At 44.9% G+C, this 19,887-nt stretch overlaps 1 protein-coding gene and 1 long non-coding RNA gene across 9 annotated transcripts in view; both read right to left on the minus strand.

Annotated features, from left to right (window-relative positions):
• Positions 1-2,686, minus strand: part of LOC135579884 (uncharacterized) — a 33,962-nt gene extending 31,276 nt beyond the window's left edge. For both annotated transcript variants that reach the window (XR_010473760.1, XR_010473764.1), the window contains exon 1: positions 858-2,686. This is a non-coding gene — a long non-coding RNA (uncharacterized LOC135579884). The remainder of the gene's footprint in view (positions 1-857) is intronic.
• HSF2BP (heat shock transcription factor 2 binding protein) overlaps positions 1-19,887 on the minus strand; it is a 120,717-nt gene that overhangs the window by 76,942 nt on the left and 23,888 nt on the right. For 5 of the 7 annotated variants that reach the window (XM_065069205.1, XM_065069198.1, XM_065069178.1 and 2 more), the window contains one exon: positions 12,028-12,749. The exons of the other annotated variants lie outside the window; for them this stretch is intronic. In XM_065069205.1, coding sequence (XP_064925277.1) covers positions 12,678-12,749 — 72 coding nt within the window. In that variant the 3' untranslated portion in view covers positions 12,028-12,677. Of the gene's footprint in view, positions 1-12,027; positions 12,750-19,887 lie in introns of those variants that run through there. 7 annotated transcript variants of the gene reach the window in all.

Here is a 19,887-nt window from a genome sequence, read left to right on the forward strand (position 1 = left end):
ATAGAGAAAGAATCCAACTTTTTTTTCAAACTTTCCATATTGGTTTTCTCAAGAGAAAACCCGGGATGTTCACAGAAACCCATACCCTCTATCACACTGTCAAGCACATACTTTCAGCTAGTTCTTCAAATATTTTTTTAAGATAGAAAAGTCAAGCAGGAGGTGGGAAATGACTAGATCTGAGGGAACACATGCATAGCAAGCTGAGTCACCCCTGAATCCAGCCAGCTGCCTGCAGACAGCTCCTCTGCTGCTCAGCTGCAAATTAGTTCTGGCCTTGTGCAGAAAATCTGTTAAACAACACATAATAGGTGCTACTTCTGTAAGACTTTATTGCTGCTGATGTTGTCCTTGTCCCCTCCGTGGCGCAGGCACCTGAAGCCCTGCAGTTGATATTATTATCTGCACGATACTGAAGGTGTTTTCTGCATGTCTGTTCACACAAGTCCAAATCAGACAAGCATCGGGTGTAGCACTGCTGACAAGAGACAGCTATATCCCAGCCACCACAGCAGTTTGCAGCCTTTTTCAATACAAAGGCCCATGTGCATTTTCTAGTGGTTAATGCCCAGGAGAGGCAAGAGGGCAGAACAGAGGAAGGTGCCTGTCTTTGTGGAAAGGAGTGAAAAGGGAAAGAAATGGAAAAAGATTCCCATTGTGAGTCACAGACACCTAGGAGACCTTCTGCCCTGTTGTTGCATCCTTGGCCTTGGCTACTATTCTGAATTCAAGGACAGTGAGATTTTCAAAGTAAAAAAAAAAAACAACAAAGCATCCCCTGCAGGGCAGAGGAAGGAAAGGAACCACAGCAAGCCCTTGGGAGAAGGTCAGGATAAACAGAAAGTCACGGCACCTACCTGTCTGCCTCCCTTCCTCTCTCTGCAGGTTGTGGCCATGGAGCAGACAGGAGAAGGCAGCTGGGCAGCTCCAGGTGCCCTGGCTTGGGTGCTCAAGACAGGCCAGGTAACTTTACACAGCACTCCAGTCACTGCTGCTGCTGTTTTCCCTTCTCAGTTCTGCTCTCTCCCCTCCAGCAATCCCACACTCATTGCTGATGCAGCTGAGAAGCTGAAATATCAGCCTGCTTGGTTAGGACAGGATTTGCAGCCCCTCAGGGATAGCATCACGGCAGCTACCCTGCTGTCAGCTTATTAGATACACCGTCCAAAGCCACCAGCAGGCTCAGCAGTGTGGGGAGGTTGCTCTAAAACCTTGTGAAATGAAGGAAGGAGTTTCTCTGAGACCTGACAGGGAGATGAGGGCTGCAGGGCCAGCATGAACACATGCTGTGCTTGGCTGAAAGTCTGGGAGATGTGCTGATCCGAGCCAGAATGATGCCATAGACCCAGCCAACTTCTCTAGGCTCCCTCTAGCAGCAGGAACCAAACACATGGGACATTTTCCAGTTTCCAAGACACACCCCAAGTCTTAGGTTGCCCACTCCCCGACTGTACCTTTCACTTTGCAAGGAAGTTGAGCTCTTCAAGAATGAACAGATTCAATATTCAAAAAGCATCCTGCCCTTACCCCTCAGAGGAGGGAAGGGAGCCAGGTGTGCCTGTGCTGCAGCACAAACAAGTACCCATACTGGCCTCCTCAAAGCCTGGCCCACAAACGGCAGCGCACCAATGCCACAGGCAATGCAGCCACAGACAGTGGTTTCTGCTGCTGGGAGACAAGCTCCCCAGGGAAGGGAGCCACCTCTTCACCCTGCCCCAAAGGACAAGCTTTTGTTGGCGAGCTGCTTCTTCCCCTACCCCACCACTTTAATTTCCTCTCTCACTTCCTCTGTAAACAGAATCTCCTTCTTTCTACGTCATTGTGCTTAAGGGTTGAATCCTTGGAAGCAGGTTTCTTTTTTCTCTTCCTCTTGGTGACGGAATGCCCTTTGTCCTTTTGTCTTCCCTCAAAGTATCCAGAAAGGATTACTTCATCATCATTTAGGATCTTAGGATCCTCATTTAGGATCTCAGCAGTCTCCCATCTGGAAATGCAGAGGAGCACGGGGCTGGAGCACTCCCATAACCTATGGTGGTGAGACCAGGAACACCATTTTTAGCTCTCCCTGCAATACAGGAGCTGCTTCTCTTGGCACCCACATCCTGCTTTCACAGCATGAGGCCAAGAGAGCTCACACTGCCCAAATTCAGATTGCTGTGTGCAAGCTTGGCTGCAGACAGTCAGGAGCAGCATGCCCACAGCCTTCTTTTCCACTGACTTCTCTGTAACCTGGCACAAGCAACATCCCCTGGGCTGGAAAGGACTCATGGGACTTTGCAAAGATGGGTGCTCTTAGCAGCTTGCATGGGCCTCGCTCATTACCTGTGGGTGGACTATCAGGTCGGCAGAGAAGCCACGTCACAGCTATGCAGCCAATGGAGCCGGGAGCCAGCTGGAGGCTGGAAGCAGTAGCCTGGGTATCCTCAACACCTCAGGTTCCCTCTTCTCTCCACTACCCATTCCCTGGACTGCAGTGCTAGCCAAGCAAGATGACAGCCCCCTTGTGTCTGCCAGACACTTTAGATACTTATCTCAAACACTTTTGCAGCCCAAATAGTAGTGGTCAGACTAAGGCAGAAAGGAGGGCAGTTACATTAAAAGAGAACCGAAGCAGAAATCTGATTTGGAGGACTGAACTCTCCAGCATACTCCCTCTGAAATTAGGAATGCTCCAACAGCAGCTCAGTCCCTCAGCAGATTTGTTCCATGTGGTTTACTTGGGCACACAGGAGGTCTGTGACTACACAGGGAATGAAATCTACATCCTCTGAGTCCCAGATAAGCCTAGCAGCTACACCCTACCTCATCCTGGGGGGCTGTATTTCAGGCCCCAGCAGGAACCATGGAGACAGTATCTCCTGCCACCAGTGGAGCACAAACAGTATGATCTTGTGCCCAAAGAAACAGGTCTAAGAAACTGTAATTTAGTAGCAGCAGAGCACTTCAAGGGAAATGCTCAGTTTGTGTAGTAACGTTTCATTTTTTGTGGCATTATAGCAGTGCCTTAGAAATATTTTCTAGCCCTTTCCTCTGTGCTCCTCTTGTGACAGCCTTATCAGCAAGGTTGCCAGTGGGCCACTCCCCACTGTGGACAGCCTATAGAGTAGAAATCACCTATCACCACAGAACACTCCATTATAATGAAAAATTCATGGCAAATGCACTATCCCCCTTTCTCCATTCTGAAAAATGTGTATCATTCCAGGGCCAAAGGTTTGTGGGATATCAAGCACTTTCCATTACAGGTTCAGTATACCGCTCAAAAGCTGCCTTCTCTGTGGCAGCTTCCACATCAGTTTCACTGTGCTCTCATGCTTGTAATCTGCCCTTGAAGCCTCCCCCTCTCCCTAGGCCACTTACAGCCGCACTATTGTTTTTAGCAGCTCAGCTTTTCAGCTGATCCCCAGAGGCAGTTCACTTTTTTCTGATTGTGTTCCAGGTTGCCATTGGCGCTCATGAAACAGCTCCAGCACCTTTTGGTCCCTTGCCATTTACAGCCAAGAAGGTACCTCCTTTCCCTTGGCTTCCTTACCCGAGATCTGTCTGCTGCTAGATTAGCTGCCTGGGCACTGGAGGCACTGGCTGTGTCTGACAAGCAATCTCAGAAGGTTTCCGGGGCAGTATTACACACTGTCAGCATTGTTAAAGCTGAATAGCTCGGCAGCGGCACATCAGGGCTGCACAGGACATCGTTGCTAGAGAGGCTTCCTGAAGGGGCTTCCTTACTGGAACAAGGGTGACTCACTCCTACTCAGCTGCTCTTGTTTCAAAGAGATGGAGCTTCTGCTGCAATGGGGTAGTAATGGTGTTCATGAAAATCACTCTGAAGGAATAAACAGTTACTGCAATAAAAAGAAGAGAAAGGATATGTTTGGGAAGAACAGCAATCACTATCGGTAGTTTCTTCCTGCTGTACAATTTCTGAGTGAATAAAGAGCTCTGCAGCTCTTTCTGTCAGGCACAGGATGAAGCACACACTGCATTTTCCAAAATGTGGCTGCACCCAGCCAAGCTGTGAAATGCAAGAAACAGTCACAAGAGCAATGTGTTTCTGTATGCACATGCTGGGCATCTTGCAAGCACTACAGTAAGCCTATACATGCAAAGCAGAGGTAACCACTTGCCCATCTGCCACACTGGTGCTGTGACCACGGGCCCGTTATGCACTACAGATCCCCCAGAAGTTCCCTGTTTCCCCTGAGAGCAGCTCTGCCCACACACCTCCAGTGCCAGTGAGGTCTGCTGGGGTGGGCAGGGACACATGGGGAGGCCAGCACTTGGGGTTAGTCTCTGTCTGCCCTTCATGTTGGCTACCCTGTCCTTTGCCCCAGGTTTGTTACTCGGAAAAGGCATCCTGCATAATGCTAGCACCACTTTCTGGCCTTGGTGATTTCAGCCACCACCCTAAAGTAAGGCAGCTCAGGAAAGTCATTCAGGATTGCATGTGCCAGTGCAGAAACATGGGGGCCCTGCTGCTGTGAGAAGAGCCCAGAGCATTGCCCAAACCCTGGGCAAAGAATCATATAGTTTGGGTTGGAAGGTACCTTCACAGTTCATCCAGTTCAACCCCCTGCCATGAGCAGGGACATCTTCAACTAGATCAGGTTGCTCAGAGGCCTGGCCTGGAATGTCTCCAGGGATGGGGCATCTACCACCTCTCTGGGCAACCTGGGCCAGTGTTTCACCACCCTCAGTGTAAAAAATTTCTTCCTCATGTCTGGCCTGAATCTCCCCTCTTCTAGTTTAAAATTATTACCTCTTGTCCTGTCACAACAGGCCCTGCTAAAAAGTCTGTCTCCATTTTTCTTATAGGCCCTTTTTAAGTACCGAAAGGCTGCAATAAGGTCTCCCTGGAGCCTTCTCTTCTCCAGGCTGAACAACCCCAACTCTCTCAGCCTGTCCTCACAGCAGAGCTGTTCCAGCCATCTGATCTTCTTGGTGGCCTTCTCTGGCCCCTCTCCAACAGGTCCATGTCTTTCCTGTACCTGGGGCTCCAGAGTTGGACGCAGGACTCCAGATGGGGTCTCACCAGAGCAGAGGGGCAGTCACCTCCCTTAACCTGCTGCCCATGCCCTTTTTGATGCAGCCCAAGATACGATTTGCCTTCTGGGCTGCAAACACCCATTGCCGGTTCATGTCCAGTCTTTTGTCCACCAGTACCTCCCCAAGTCCTTCTTTGCAGGGCTGGACTCAATCCCTTCATCCCCCAGCCTGTATTGATACTGGGGGTTGCCCTGACCCAGGTGCAGGACCCTGTACCCATGTCTGCCCAAATCCCACTCAGCTGCTCTGCCCTGCCCATCACCTCCTCAGAGACTTCACTCCCTCTCATGGCTGGCACCCAGCCCACCTTCCAGTGGCAGGTTCCAGCCACAGCCCAGTATGGTGTCAGGAGCACCTGGCTGCTGACTGCAGCTTCCCAGGGCTCTGCTGGGCTGATAAATGCTTCTCTTAACCCTCTTCCATGGCCATTCGTGCTGTGGAGGCAAGAGACGCTCAGCCTGAAAAGCTTCAGACAGCTCGCCGGCATGCAAAGTGGTCCTTTGGCCAAAAAACCTCCCTGATGTTTCCTCTCGGTGCCATCAACAGCAGCGTGGAGGAACACGGAGGAGCTGCCCTCAGTGCACGGAAGCTGGCTCACACCCACTTAGCCTGGCCCTGGGGTGCCACTGGCCGTGTTTAAAAGGGTCTGAGGAGGCACACAGAGATGAAGCAAGGCCCAGTGACCCCATGGAGCCACGCGTGGCAACTCCTCATCGCCACGCGACAGCTCCCTCCCGTCCTGTTGCAGGTCTGGGGCAGCAGCTCAGCTCTGCTCCCCACCAGCTGGCTGGCTCTGTGGAAACCTCTGTTTCGGCAGAAGCTGCCTTCCACCCCACCTCCCAAAATAAAAAATCAGTCTCTTTCCTATTTACTGCACCCCTCATGTCAGACCAGTGAGGCCCCAGCGGGAGCCCCATGGCTGTGCTGGCATGAATGGCACTGCCATTCCGATCTGCTCTAGATGAACCTGCTTCAGCAGGTGGGTTGGACTAGATGATCTTCAGACGTTCCTTCCAACCCCAACCAGTCTGTGATTCTGTGATTCGGCCTCATGGCTCCTGTCGAGCCCCAGGCCTCCTGCCCTCAGCCGCCAGCGCTCTGCACCCTGCTTACACAAGCCTGAAGACCCATCCCCCATGTTTCACTTACCATGGTGTCACCTTGCAGATATTCCACTTCTAATTAAATGTTCTAGTGCATGTCTAGGAGTACTGACACTGATCCAGACTCCCATCACAGCAACTTGGAGGACTTCTTACCCTAGTAGGAAGTCCCAATTCTCCTTGGCCTTTCAATGCACACCACCCTCTTCCCAATGACACCTGGAAACCCACAGGCTGATCAAATGGCAGAAGCCCTCCTGAAGACCTATCCTTGTGCTGCACCAAAGGTCCCAACAAGCCCCATGAGTGCTGTAAAAACACCAGAAACCATAGTATCAAGTCCTCTGGTAAAGCTGTAGTACATTGGCAAGCAGCAATGGGCTGGTTGAACTCATCAGCTTTTGAACATTCCTTGGCTAAGCCCAAGAGTCCTTGAGATTGATTCTGGACACCACAGATCCTGCTCAGGAGGATGGGGTGCAGACCCAAGAACAGGGCTTCTTTTCCTGCTTGCTCCATTTTACATTTTGTGCCAATACAGGGTGACTACTGCACTTCATTTCACCCCAGTGGTGATTCAGCTACAGAAGAAAGGAGACATTTCCCTCTCTGCAGAGAGCTTCAAACAGCTCAGTTGCTTTCCTAACACCCAACCCACTCTCCTGCCTCAGTTCAAAGCAAGACCCAGGTGTCACGAAAGCCACTTATACAGCTCCGTTGGACCTAACCTTCCCCATCCACCTGGCAGAACCACCCAGGTCACGCAACATCTTGCCCTTCCCCAGCCTTGCTCTCAGTGATTGTCACCTCTCATGACTGCAGCCCAACGGCAGAGAAAACAAAAAACACACGCATTCAGAAAGACTGAGCACCTGGCATTCAGAAGTGCTTTAACAGCAGTCACGCCCACAGTAAAAATTATAGTCCTATAAATTACATGTGGAACTATAATTTGGTCAAAGTCTTTTTAAGGTTTCCGAATGAGCAAGTTATAGGTTGTAAAGGTCATCATAAAGCATTGGAGAAGTTAAAATCTGTATGACCTCAAAGAGTTTTCTGATTACTTTTTATCAGCTGTAACTTGCAACTCACAGATAGGAGAAGCAACTAGCAGGTGCAAAAGTTCCTGCATACAGATCAGGAAAACTGCCTACAGAACAACACAGACATGGCCAGATGCAGCTGCAAATTAGATGCTATGAATGGAAGGGACGAGGCAGCCATGCTTTTCATTTCCTTTAACTTGTAGGGCATGCATTGGGCAGGGATAACAGAGGTTCTTTATTCCCCAGTAAAGCTCCTTTTTCCTCACCTACAACATCCTTGCAGGACTGGAAGCAGCGGAGGAGATGAATCATATAACATTTGCAAGACTTGTAAAATCTTATCAATTCTGAAGTCCAATTTGTGCTAATCAGTGCATATCACAAATGCAAATGTTAACCCAAAGGAACAGCCAAATGACTGGTGCAACCAGTTGAAACTGAATCATCTGAAAGTTCATTTGTGGCCATATGACCGAACAGCCACCCTTTCCCATTGTTCCTTGGACTTATTTCCCGCTCTTAAACAATCATAACGGGACGATGTCTTGAAGTCCAGTTCACCAGCTCTGCAATGAGCTCCTGAGAGCGGGCCAGCGTCAGCATGGAACCAAACACCAGCTTCCCTCAGGAACTAGACAGCTGGTTGCCGTTCTCATCCAAGATCGCGCAGTCCCCTTCAAAGGTGCCAGGCCGCTCATGCTGCCATGCCTGTCACTCAGCAGGTCTGCCTTCACACTGGGCCTTACTTTCTGCTACTGAGGTTTTCCAGTTCCATTTCAGCCAGCTCATAGTCCAGGCAAAACATCAGCATAAGGCACCACACGAAGAACTGGTGGGGCAGCACGTTACACAGCTAAGTTGCAAGAAATGCGTTTAGGGGAATCTCATTTATTTTTCCTTTGCATCTAGTTGATTATCAGCATCAAATACAAAAAGCCAATATTTCCCAGGAGCGTCAGCAAACTGACGTCATTCCAGCAGCTCTGTACGCAGTATACAAAACTGAAAGGAGTAAAGTTCAATTTTAATTGTGCAGCTGATACTGTGAAATAAACAGGCCCTTTCTTCTAAGGATTGTTAAAACAGATTTTTCATCTTTTGAGATAGCTTAGTGTAAGAGTCAAATTTTGCTTTCAGTTATAAGGTTATAAATGTAGAGTAAATGACAAACTTCTCAAAGCAACAGCAAACTCACATTTCTTCTTCACTGAAACTCTGAGATTGTGCAACGGAGGAAATGACGACGACAGAGTAACTGCAGACTTTGGACAGGGCTAACGACACTAGTGCTTTGATTGTGTGAACTGCCTTCACTCCTGCAAGCTAGTAATGTGATTAATCAATTACTACATAGAAGTATCCCGAACTTTTCAGCAGAATGTGGAAAGAGCAACACCATAAAGCTGCTGTTTTCCAAAGCATACGCTGAACAATTGATTTTAGAAGAGTAAAACTTCCTAATGACCCAGTTCCAGACTGAAGCAAAACTTCACAGCAAAGTAAAAACAGAGATTTATAATGCACATGTTAACCAGTCTTCAACTGCATAGTGTTATATAGTGTTGTGTATCACACTTGTTCAACTTCATAAATAAAGTCTGGACACACTCTACACCTTTTGAGCATCACCTGTTTAGAGACTTCCTTTTATTCATAAACTCTTGGAAAAAAAAACGGGTTTCAAGAGAGAAGGAGACTCAAAGAACTCCACAGTTGCCTAATTTCTGGCACTAGCCACATGAAGACAAACTAAGACCTTAAACACTCTTCCCCTCCAAAGAGGGATTTCTCAAGCTTATCAAGAAACAGAGTTCTAAAACGCTGTCTGCAAAGAGCATGGGAACCCAAAAACTTGCTTTGTATCTATTATTGCAAAATAGACACCAAAGTGCCAGATTCATCTCACCTAATTTAAGCCATCTACACTAAACAGTTGGCACCTTGTCTCGGCAAGTCACTGGAGCTTCCTCTACAGCCATTGGCATCAGACTCCCACCAATTTTAGCATGGAAAAAGAAACAATAAAGAATTGATGGTGCCGATTGGAGAGTATAGATCACCAGCTTACGATAGGTGCCAAGGTCTGGGAGAATCCCACCATGCTATGTCCAGCAGCAGGCATGGGCTATAACAGACACCTGTATGGGAAGCTGCAGGCTTCATCCCACAGCAAAATGGTTGGATTAATTGCAACACAGCCCTAGACCTGCAGAGGAGCAGGAGGAGACAGCTGGTCCCTGGCTCCATCAAATACGGGATTGGGGAATAAAAGAACCTAAAGAACAGCAAAAAGATGCAACAGCTCATAATAAAATCTGCAACTAGTAACGTTCAACTTATTTTACTAACGTATTTAAGTATGAGAAACCTTACTGAAATTTCAAACACCCTGAAATGCTAAGGGGTCAGGCTTATCCCTGACTTCTATCCACTTGCTCTACTTCAACACACTTTGATTCCAAACCAAAAAGTATTAGGAATTTTCTTCCCTATGATGACAAGTTCCCTTAACTGTTGTCTTTTTCTTTTCCATGAACCCAAATAAAGAATTAAAACTCTAGCATTAATTGCAGACACCTATTCAAAGTAAATTTAGGGAAAACATAAAAGACTTCCCTAGAAGCCACAGTCACAGGTTCTCCTTGATGCTTCTGAGATTTTTCCTGTCTGGTATTTTTTGGAGATACATGGTGTTTCACAGATGGGGTGACTTTTTCTTATTTATCAATCCTGTATAACAGAACACTTAGTACAGAAAAAAGACTTTCTCAAGGTTGGTGGACCATTGATGGCTTGATTCTGAAAACAGTCCTGCTGAGCTACACCTGAAAATAAAGTCATCTGGGAGACATTCAAAGACTTACCATCAGACCTGAGCAGCTTGCTGGGGAAAAACTGTAGTGTCCCAAATCACCTATTTCAGCACAGCTTTTAAGTGCTGACCATGGCAGTGGACACACAATTAAAATGAACAGTCCTGAGTTTTTTGTTTCCTGATTTCATATGGAAATGAGGTGCAATTGCATTGTCAGTCCACCTCACAACACTGAATCTGTCAGTCAGTCCCCAGCAAACTTGACAGCGGGAGAAGACATCTCAAAGATAACCAAGCTCCCTCAAGCTCCATGACCAGCTAGGGTAACAGCAGAAAAGACCTAAATTAAAACCTTCATGATGGCAAAGCTGGCAGAGCGGTGTACATCCCGCTTGGCAGCAGCTAACCAGCCCATAGAATTGTCCTGGCTGGAAAAGACCTTTAAGATCACAGAATCATTTAGGCTGGAAGAGACCCTCAGGATCATTGAGTCCAACCATAACCTAACCTAACTCTAGCACTAAACCATGTCCCTAAGAACCTCGTCTAAACGCCTTTTAAACACCTTCAAGGATGGTGACTCCACCACTTCCCTGGGCAGCCTGTTCCCATGCCTGACAAGTCCAACCATCAACCTTGCACTGCCAAGTCCACCTCAGCACTGCACTTCAGCAGAGTATCCACAGCCAAAGCACAACTATGGTGCATGTCCCTGAGTGATCTCTTAAGTGGCTGTGGAGACAAGGCAGGGTTGGTTGCATGTGTCACACCGCAGATTACTAACCTGGCCATGAGCATCTGTGTCGCTCTCAGGTCACGCACTGCAGGCTGCCCCTCAGGTGGATTTGGCTTCAGGGGGAAGTGCTGGGAAGGACAGGGAAATTTTCAAGAAATATCTCAAACCTACAGGACGTGAGGCTCCACCAGCTCTTCTGCTCAAAGAACTACCTTTTTTCTTTTTCTGTTATTTACTGGCTTCCAAAAGTTTGATGAAAGACCTGCACGAGCAGATACCCATTAAACAGAAAGTGGATGCCATTTAGCGTTTCTTAAAATTGAACGCTTTCATGAGTTGACATTCCAGGAAATTACCGATTATCATTTTGATCCCTTTAGGATTAAACTCTAGGAGGTTTAACTAGGACAGCAAGATAAGAAAACAAACCCAAAGAAAGCATGCTTTAAAGAATATTTAAAGCCTTCCAAAATCAGCACTTGGTAAGTTCAATGTAGTGTTGAATCAGACACAGAAGAACCCCATGCAACCCCCTCATGTATGCGAGACCTTAATCTTCATTTTAGACAGTCCCAAATCAGGCTGCTAAAGTTTGTAGAATTTGAGCCAATTATCTCAAGTAATTTTAAGCCGATTTATTACATTTCTAACTCTGAACATTCATCATTCTGCAGACAGCCTAATGAGAGATGACCTATACCTTATCTTACACATTTCACAACAGTCTTACCTCTAAACTGTCTGTGAATCAAATCCTGTGGAGTTCACTTCATGTTTTCTACACATTTGGATTAGAAGTCCACATTACATTTTGTTAACACATTAGGTTCACAGCTGAGGTACCGCAACTTTAGTACGGAAGAAACGCTGCCACAGCATTGCATTTCTCATTTGCTATTCCCCTGGCAGCATCACCTAACTGCTGTGTTTCTGTCATCGCCAAAATGGGTGCTACTTCTTTGTAAAAAAAATGAGTAAATTATATCAATACAAAGCCCACAAATGTTTGTATTCACCACTGAGGTAAGCAAGCCGTACAGAGAAGCTCTGAGAAACACCAGAGCTGTGAGGGAATACAATGCTGCTCACGACAGAAGCAGCAGTTCATTTTAGCCTCTTCAGCGCACAACCAGGTAACGCAGGCAACAGTCATTCATCTCTTTTCTTCAGGGCTTTCGAAAACACAATGGCTCAGTTGCTAGTACGCCTGGCAGCCACAGGCTGGGTCGTATTGCAGTTCAAGTGAATGTGAATGCGAATTTAGAAAGCAGAATCCATCACAGGTTACACAATTCAAGTTTTCTTTTATTAGAATAGAGGAAGAGAGGTGAGAAATAACAACAATAAAACTGGAACTTGGGATGCATTCTAACACGTAAGAGTTTTGAAAAGCAACAAAGTTTTCCTTGTAGTACAATAACTCTTCAGGATGGACCAAAAGGATTATGTATGACTGCAATAAACTATATATTATCGATGACTGACATTGCTACTTTACTCCATATATATATAAATAGACAACATAACCTGGATCATTTTTGAAACCCATTATCAACAAAACCCTACTCAATGAAGTTAAGTCTGTCCCATCTCTACCAGATCACCTAAGATTATACTTGGGCAGCTAAAAGCCAACATGTTTTCCGAAGTATTATTTCAGTTGGGTTACCTAATTTCTGAAAAGGATTTTGGCAGAGCAACTTAGGCAGAGGTTTTTTTCAGTCAAGCCCATCTCCAACAACTCTTTCAGCATAAAAATATAGGAAAGACGTAAGCAGCTGGTGTCATAGAGCTCTTCTATGCTTCATACTCAAGTATTTTAAGATCTTCAAGTAGTTCTTTCGCAAGTGCTTGCAGATCTGCATTGCGGCTCTTTGACAGCGCAATGATACGCTGAAATGGCAAAGTGTCACGCATCTCGGAGGCTGACTTGGCTAATACTTCTGGCTCCAGAACCACAGACTGGAGGAGCCGCAGAGCATGAAGACAAACTTCTGTATCTGGGTCTAAAAGTGGGGGAGGAAAAAAAGCCAGTGTTTACGAGAAGCGAGTCCAAAAAAGTAGAATTAAAGCTCTACAGTGTCGTTCCTTGGGACCCACCAGGCAGACAGGGAATAACTCCAGTTTCAGTAATTCACAGCTGCCATTCGGTGCTGGCTGGCTCTAGAAGGCACCTGAAAACAACATCTTTGTCTTGCTCAGCAGTGTTGGGGAGGGAGGGATAACCAGGACCCTTTCTCTTGTTTTTCAAAATGTTGAAAATGCTATAAACCAGGGAATTTATCATCATGCATTTACCCGGTCACTATCCAAGTCATATTGTTGGATGCAAAACAATTTAAGAGCAGAACAAGCTACATGCCATGACAAACAGACCAACTAATCAAATCTGCAGTAAATCACCAGGCTTTTCGCTAATTTCTTTTTATACAAGCCTTCAGACTTCTTCAAAGCTCAATGAAATATTAATCTTTATAAAACTTTCTGGTAACCATGTGTCAGCCTTCCAAGTGTTTAATTCAGTCTACACAAAATTGAGATGGGTACTGAAGCTAAGCACTGCTGCTCAGGAATGCATCAGAGAAATGTAGCCAAGGCCTTTGCTAGGAAAACATAGAATAACCGTACTGTTAAGAACACAGGATGCATTTTTAATTACTGACACATTAGGAGCATTCTATTTTAATCGTTCACAACAGTCCATGTGCATTTAGTTGTTTATAGATTTACCAAAAGCATGCAGTAGAAAGCCCCATTTTTGCACTTCTCTGTGCTGCATATTTCAAATGAAAATGTATAATATACTTTAATGGCTGAAGTAGTTATTTGTTCCACATGCCATACATTTTTTATGTATTTGTCAGTAGCATAGCTAGTCTCCAGCAAGCTTTTGATAAAGCGTTGTGCAGAAGTGTTCAGAAAAATTAATTCAGATCACTTTGCACACCACAGAGACCAAAATCTCACTGAAGGAGCATAAACGCGGTGCAGCGATAAACCACACCGTGCTGAGTTTGAAGGAAGTGTTTGGTGGGCTGAGGCAAGTTATTTCTGTTCCCGGCTTATTTAACACCCAACACTGGTGACCTGAAAAAGGACTAAGGAGAATTATTTGTTAAAGCATAAGGGGAAATGCTGAAAACACCCAGGGGAGAAAACAGAATGTGATGGACAGTGAAGACAACTATGGCTTTAAGGATGAAACATTGTCAAGATGGGAATTTTTAAGTAATTCCCACGAGCACATGGCTGAAGTATAATATTAAAGTCTGTGACATCTGATCTATACCCACAAGTCAGGCACTATCTCCCCCTTGCCCCATTTTCCATCATAAATGAGATACATAGGTCTTTTCTACCACACCTTCTTCCCTATTTACGGCGTAAACCTCTTAAGAAAGAAATTCTGCTTTCTCCTGGGAAACCAGCAGAGTGGGGTATAATCTGAAGACACAGGAATTGTCCAAAAGCAAACAATAACATGCATTTTCTGATTTTGTGTGCAACAAGAGTCTTAGCTATTGAGCATGCTGGACAGCTTCAGACATTCAAAGTAGCATTTAAAAAAACCCCAATGACTAGTGCTTCACGCCCCACAGAAGTGGCCATACCCATCGCACAGCCACTCCTATTGCTGCCACTTGGGCTGAAGGCTCTGAGGAGTCTCCATCATCATCTCCAGCAGTACCCGCAGGTGCCATTTCCTGAGTCAGGAGCAATTGTAATTCATGGAGAAATGCACTGCAGCTCAGCCTCACATACAGCAAGACTTTATGTCCAGTTTCTTGGACATCAATACTTCAGTGAAACCTTTTGAAAAAAAGTTGGGTGCAAGTTTTGGTTTCAAGATTTATTCTGACCTACTCAAAATATGACTAAAAGCCTTGAATTCATCCTCCCATTCCTTCCATTTCTGTCTTCAAGCCTGCCAGAGATTTTTTTTAATTCCTATATATTTTTGCCAGATATAACATTCAAACTCTGCACATATCACCTGCCCCTTTGTCTGTACTTGGCATTATTCTACATTTATTCACCAGAAACAGCAGCAACAAACCACAGCCCAAATAGGTAAGGAGAAAGAAGCTTCTGGGAGTGAAATCTATGTAGTTCATGACAATCTTCCTCCGTGTAATAAAGCCATTACTACTTTTAATGGCTTGCAGTACTGCTGAGAAGCTTCATGTATGTAAGATGTTTTAAATCCCTGGATAAAAAGTGCTTTGTTATTAATACTGTTACAGGCATCTATGTTACTATTATCTGCAAGCATTTAAAGGCTGTAGAAAGTGAGGAATTGATCAGGGAGAAAAGTGGTAGCAAGGGAGCTAACAAAATTAGGATCTGTAGGAGATCAGGAAATGACTTCCAGCTTGACGAGCAAGAACATTTTCCAGTAAGAGCAAAGAGGTTCTAGGAAGAATCTCCAGCAGCAGCCAGGGAAGCTCAGCGGCTTGAGTCACTCAAATGAAGAACAGATTAGGCACTCGGGCACACAGCGAAGGGAGGAAATGATCCTGCACCAGAAGACGACTTAATACGCATTTAACCTCTGATTGCCATTGTTTTGCATGTATTTTGAGATGCTTCGAGTTAAATAAATACATATGCCTTAAAATATACTCCCTTAGGATTACATGCGGTTTTGAGAATACTACTTATTACGGATAATCATGTTTTCTAAGAGAATTTAAAAAAAATACCCTAGATGTCTCTTGCCTCTCCAATCTCATTAGGGATTTCTTTTCTAAAAACCCTGTCCAAAGAATACTCAGAAGTAATGTAAGGAATCTTCATTATTCAGCATTATATTTATTTCAATAGCTTCCAGATTTAGCAATTTCTTTGCTAGCTGAGTAACATTTTGTTTGTACAGGATCAAAAAAATCCTTTAGCTGTAATCAAATCACTGCATCACATCCTCCCAACAACTAGCACACACATCTCTTCAACTCAAATTCCAAAACTACAATCATGATTTCTGGGGAATAGGGGAAGAAATCAAGCTGCTTGCCTCAGCCAGGGATCACAAGTGCAGCATAAGCCTACCATCACCATAAAATGCTGATGCAATTTTAACAAGGTGTTGAAACTGCCGGGGTTTGCTGACGTTCTGCTAGCTGCCAGCACTACCGTTTGATGTCACTGGCTTTCAGTCACCGACAAATGCAACCGATAATGTGGACAGATCTTAGTCACATCTGTCATTAGCGCCGTGCGCTCAGATGAACCGTTCCCTACAGCAGGGTTTAAAGTAATTGCGTTACATCAATGCTAAACAGCTTATCTACAATTGGGTCTGAGTTGAGTGAACTCAATTTACACGTGCCCACACCATTCTCTGGCCACCTGAATGCAAGACTTATTACAAGCAAGCTGTTTACAGCTATGCCTATGCACAAAATCAGTATTTCAAAAGCTGCCCACTACTGTTGTAAATGTCATTCAATTCAACTACTGTCTGGTTCTAGCGTGAAGGGGCGTCCTGCCACTCCTCCTTTCTTTTTTATGAACCTGTCAGACCACCTACATTCTCAGCATGCCTGACAGAGAGAGCCAGGGCCACAGCTTGCCCCATGTAAGATCTCTTTGCATTGCCACTGCTGGCAGAGCTGAGCCAGTATCTGCAGCAGCAGAGAGTTTTCCGGACGTTTTCATAACGCTGGTAGGTTTGAGGAGACAAGAAGTGGTGCAATACAGGTAATACAGGTGCTATGTGGGGAAGGAGCAGGGAGAACACCGTGGCAGAAAGAAAGGCTGAGCTTTGCTGCTGCAGTTCCTACAGACACAAATACGCTTTCTCTCTGCAACATACTTGCCCTAGCTCCTGTGTAACAGCTGGGTTTGCTTCAGTCTCCTCGCTGGCCAAGGTGGCTGCTCTCACATGGAGTTCAGCTAACCTGAACTCCTCGCTCTCGCACAGACACACGCCTGTCACACTCGTATCTGGGAAATCCTTGAGAGTGACTCCCAGGGTCCAGATCAAAGCAGCAATTCAGTCCCAATTTGCCTGACTGCCACTTAGGGGCTGCGAGTGACAAGGAGCTTGCACAGACACCTCACTGTGGCTGGCAGATCTGCGGGTGAGCTGATAGATACATTGTCCAGCTCCCATCAATCCTAGCTTGGGCTTCTGAGGGTTCCCACAGGAGCAACTGGACAAGGCGAACAATCTAAGAGCAAGCATTTGCTTTACAGTGACAGATGCATTTACCAGAGTTGAAGTTTCTCGCATATATTCACATAAGGAGAAATACCGTGCCCGGCCCAGGTCCATCTGGGCAAGAATCATTCGCAGCAGCTGCCTGGAGTATGGAAAAGGGCAAGTGTTCAGTGATTCTTCCCCCAGCCACGTCCAGCCTCTCAGCTCACTGGGGTTCGAGGACTCTCTTCAGAGCTCACAGCTTTGCATTTAAGAAAACCGATGTGGTCTTAAAGGGCTAGAAGGGCAATCCTCTTCTTAAGACTAGTTTCACAGTCTGAAGAGTAAAACTGTTGCGCACTTGAAAGACCAGTAACTGACGTTTTGATTTACAAACAAAGATTTGCTTTAATACAGACATCAGTTTATAAATAGGGGGGTTCTGTATGTCCAGCTGTCATTTAAAACATACTGCCATGCACATAACCTGAATTTTCTCACAGCCGTAACCAATTCAAACAGAAAAGCAAGGCATTAGAAATCTTCAGGGTTAGTAATGAAAAGCAAATATTCAAGGCTGCAGGGAGCATTAGCAAAATGAGAACGTGCTTCATACAAGCATTTATAACAGAGCCCGTCATTTGCAAAGAATTTGAATAAACAAGGCTAGATTTCCATGTGGAACTGTAGTGGAGGAAACTGAAGGGCAAGAACTAAAATTAGTCATACTTTTCTTGTTGTCTTTTGTTTAATGAAGTACCTGGAGCAATTTCCCAGCTATAGATGAGAAATGTTACTGACATAGTCTCTCTGAATTCCACACTTCCTCCTATATCCAAGGAGAGCAATTTTTTAAACTGCATACAAAGAAAAGAAAAGTGGGGAAAACCAAACTAAAGGTACAGGATAGCAAAAAAACAAAACAACAAATGAACTACAGAGCCTAAACTCACTTTCTCCAGCACCCATTTGTTGGTAGATGCTCTGCATGATCAAAAATATAAAACTTAAATCTAGTCTTTATTATTAATCACTGAGCTGACTGTGTCGTCTTATTCTTCAAAAGATCCTTGGCAGAGAAAATTCCCAGTCTATCTCTTCAGGAATTACAGAAGGAAAGTCTTACTGCATCTATAGATATAAAACACTAGAAAAAAAATATTGAGATATGCGAAGTGGATTTTCACCCAGAATTATATAACTTCTTTTTCTATTGCTGGGGACAGGGCTTCTTTAAATCTGAAAGTTATGCGAAACCCTTAGCCAAGAGATCAACACAGGGACAGCAGCTGATGGGAGAAAACTAAAGCTGCCTGTATTCTCCAAGATGGGAACAGCTGCTCTGCAAACAAACGGTGCACCACGGGAAGAGAACTCCACTGATCCCACAAGCTGCTCCATGGACAGAAATTTGAGTCATCGTTCACGTGTTTTATGCTGTCACCAGGCTGGGAAGGTATAGGCAGGCATAGCTGATACCTACGCAAGAGTACAGCAGCTACGTAAGCTAGCAAGATTACGCTCTTCAGTGATCAGTGTTGCTTATTAAAGGGTGTCCGTCTTTTAGGCAATGTTTACAAAGGTAGAAAAAGAAAAAACAAAAGGATAGCCCACCTCATGAGGTGCTAAAACTACAGAGATCTGCATTACCTTCAAAAAGTGTGTCAAACATTTGTTTTTCTCCTGTTATCAGAATAGCCTCCAGCAGAAAGAGCTATTAAGAATTCTTGTAAGCGAGTGTGAAGTCATAAAAGCTAATTCAACTCTTCCAAAGACAGTAGGACAGATGAACCCACTTTGCTGTTAACATTCTTACTCCACTAGAAATCTTTATTAGATTTTTCTTTTCTTCCTTTCTCTTCCAATATGTCTTCAATGTCAAGGCGTATTTCCATCTCTTCAAAAAGCCTGCTACACAACCTGAACCAAATACCTCTTTGCTCCAGACACAACAAAGCACAATAAAGAAAATCAAGTTAATGGTTTGCTCTCTTCACTTAATGGAAAGGAGACATTCTTCTTCAGGGAACAAGAAAACCGGGCACAGACTGAGAATTCAGAGAAGGAATTTGAGGTATTTATCAGCTGTGTACAAGCCAGTGGGAGAAAAATGGCCTTGATATATAGGCTTAGGTCACAGACACTTGTAAATTGACAATGGAAAAGCAAATTGGATGGTTCTCTGAAAATAATAAAAAAAAAGTCAGCAGATTATTTCTGGGGCCTCTCTTAGTGGGAATGCGATAAAAGCTTACGGAATTGTGGAAAGCTGAATCATCTCATAACCCTTAATCAAAACACTCTTTGAAGAGGCTTCCTGCAGGAAGGCGGCATATACAGGATACCCCGCCAGCAGAGTGCAGGGCTCTCTTCTCTTGCACAGCAAACACTGTTAAGCTGAATCACGGCTGGCAGAAGCTAAAGATGCTGGGCACAAAAACAGGATAGGAGCAAGAGTAAGAGGAATCTACTGAATTTTCCAAGTTGAAACATTTAGAAATAGATTAAATGTAGAGAAAACTAGAGAGATCTCATACAAAACAATGGGCACAAAATCAGGTCTTGGATCTGACCTTTCATCTGACATACCAACTAGTCAGCCCTCTCCCCCAACAGTGAGCAGACTTCCTCTGAAGTCAGAAATCTGCACCGGCAGATGTGGTTTATCTGAAAATCTTCCTCCTTGGCTGTAACTGGAGAACTTGTATTATCAAAGAGTGAAGGAATTAGCCATGCCTGTCCTTCCTTCTACAAGCCAGCCATACACAAATTAACACTTGCAAAATGCAGAGTAGTCTTTCCATTTCTTACTTCCATTAGCAGCTGCAAATTAATTATAACTGTGCCACATTTCATCCTCTTATGTGAGCTAGGAGCCTTCTTCAAACAACAAACTGCATCAAACAATTAGCTTCTTTTTTTTATTGCAACATTTAGAAGGGCACATTTGGGAATTTTTGAGTTTTTTTTTTCCTAGAACAACAGCTTATGTATATATTAGC

This window comes from Columba livia, chromosome 1 (assembly GCF_036013475.1).
Source record: "Columba livia isolate bColLiv1 breed racing homer chromosome 1, bColLiv1.pat.W.v2, whole genome shotgun sequence".
NCBI lineage: Eukaryota > Metazoa > Chordata > Aves > Columbiformes > Columbidae > Columba > Columba livia.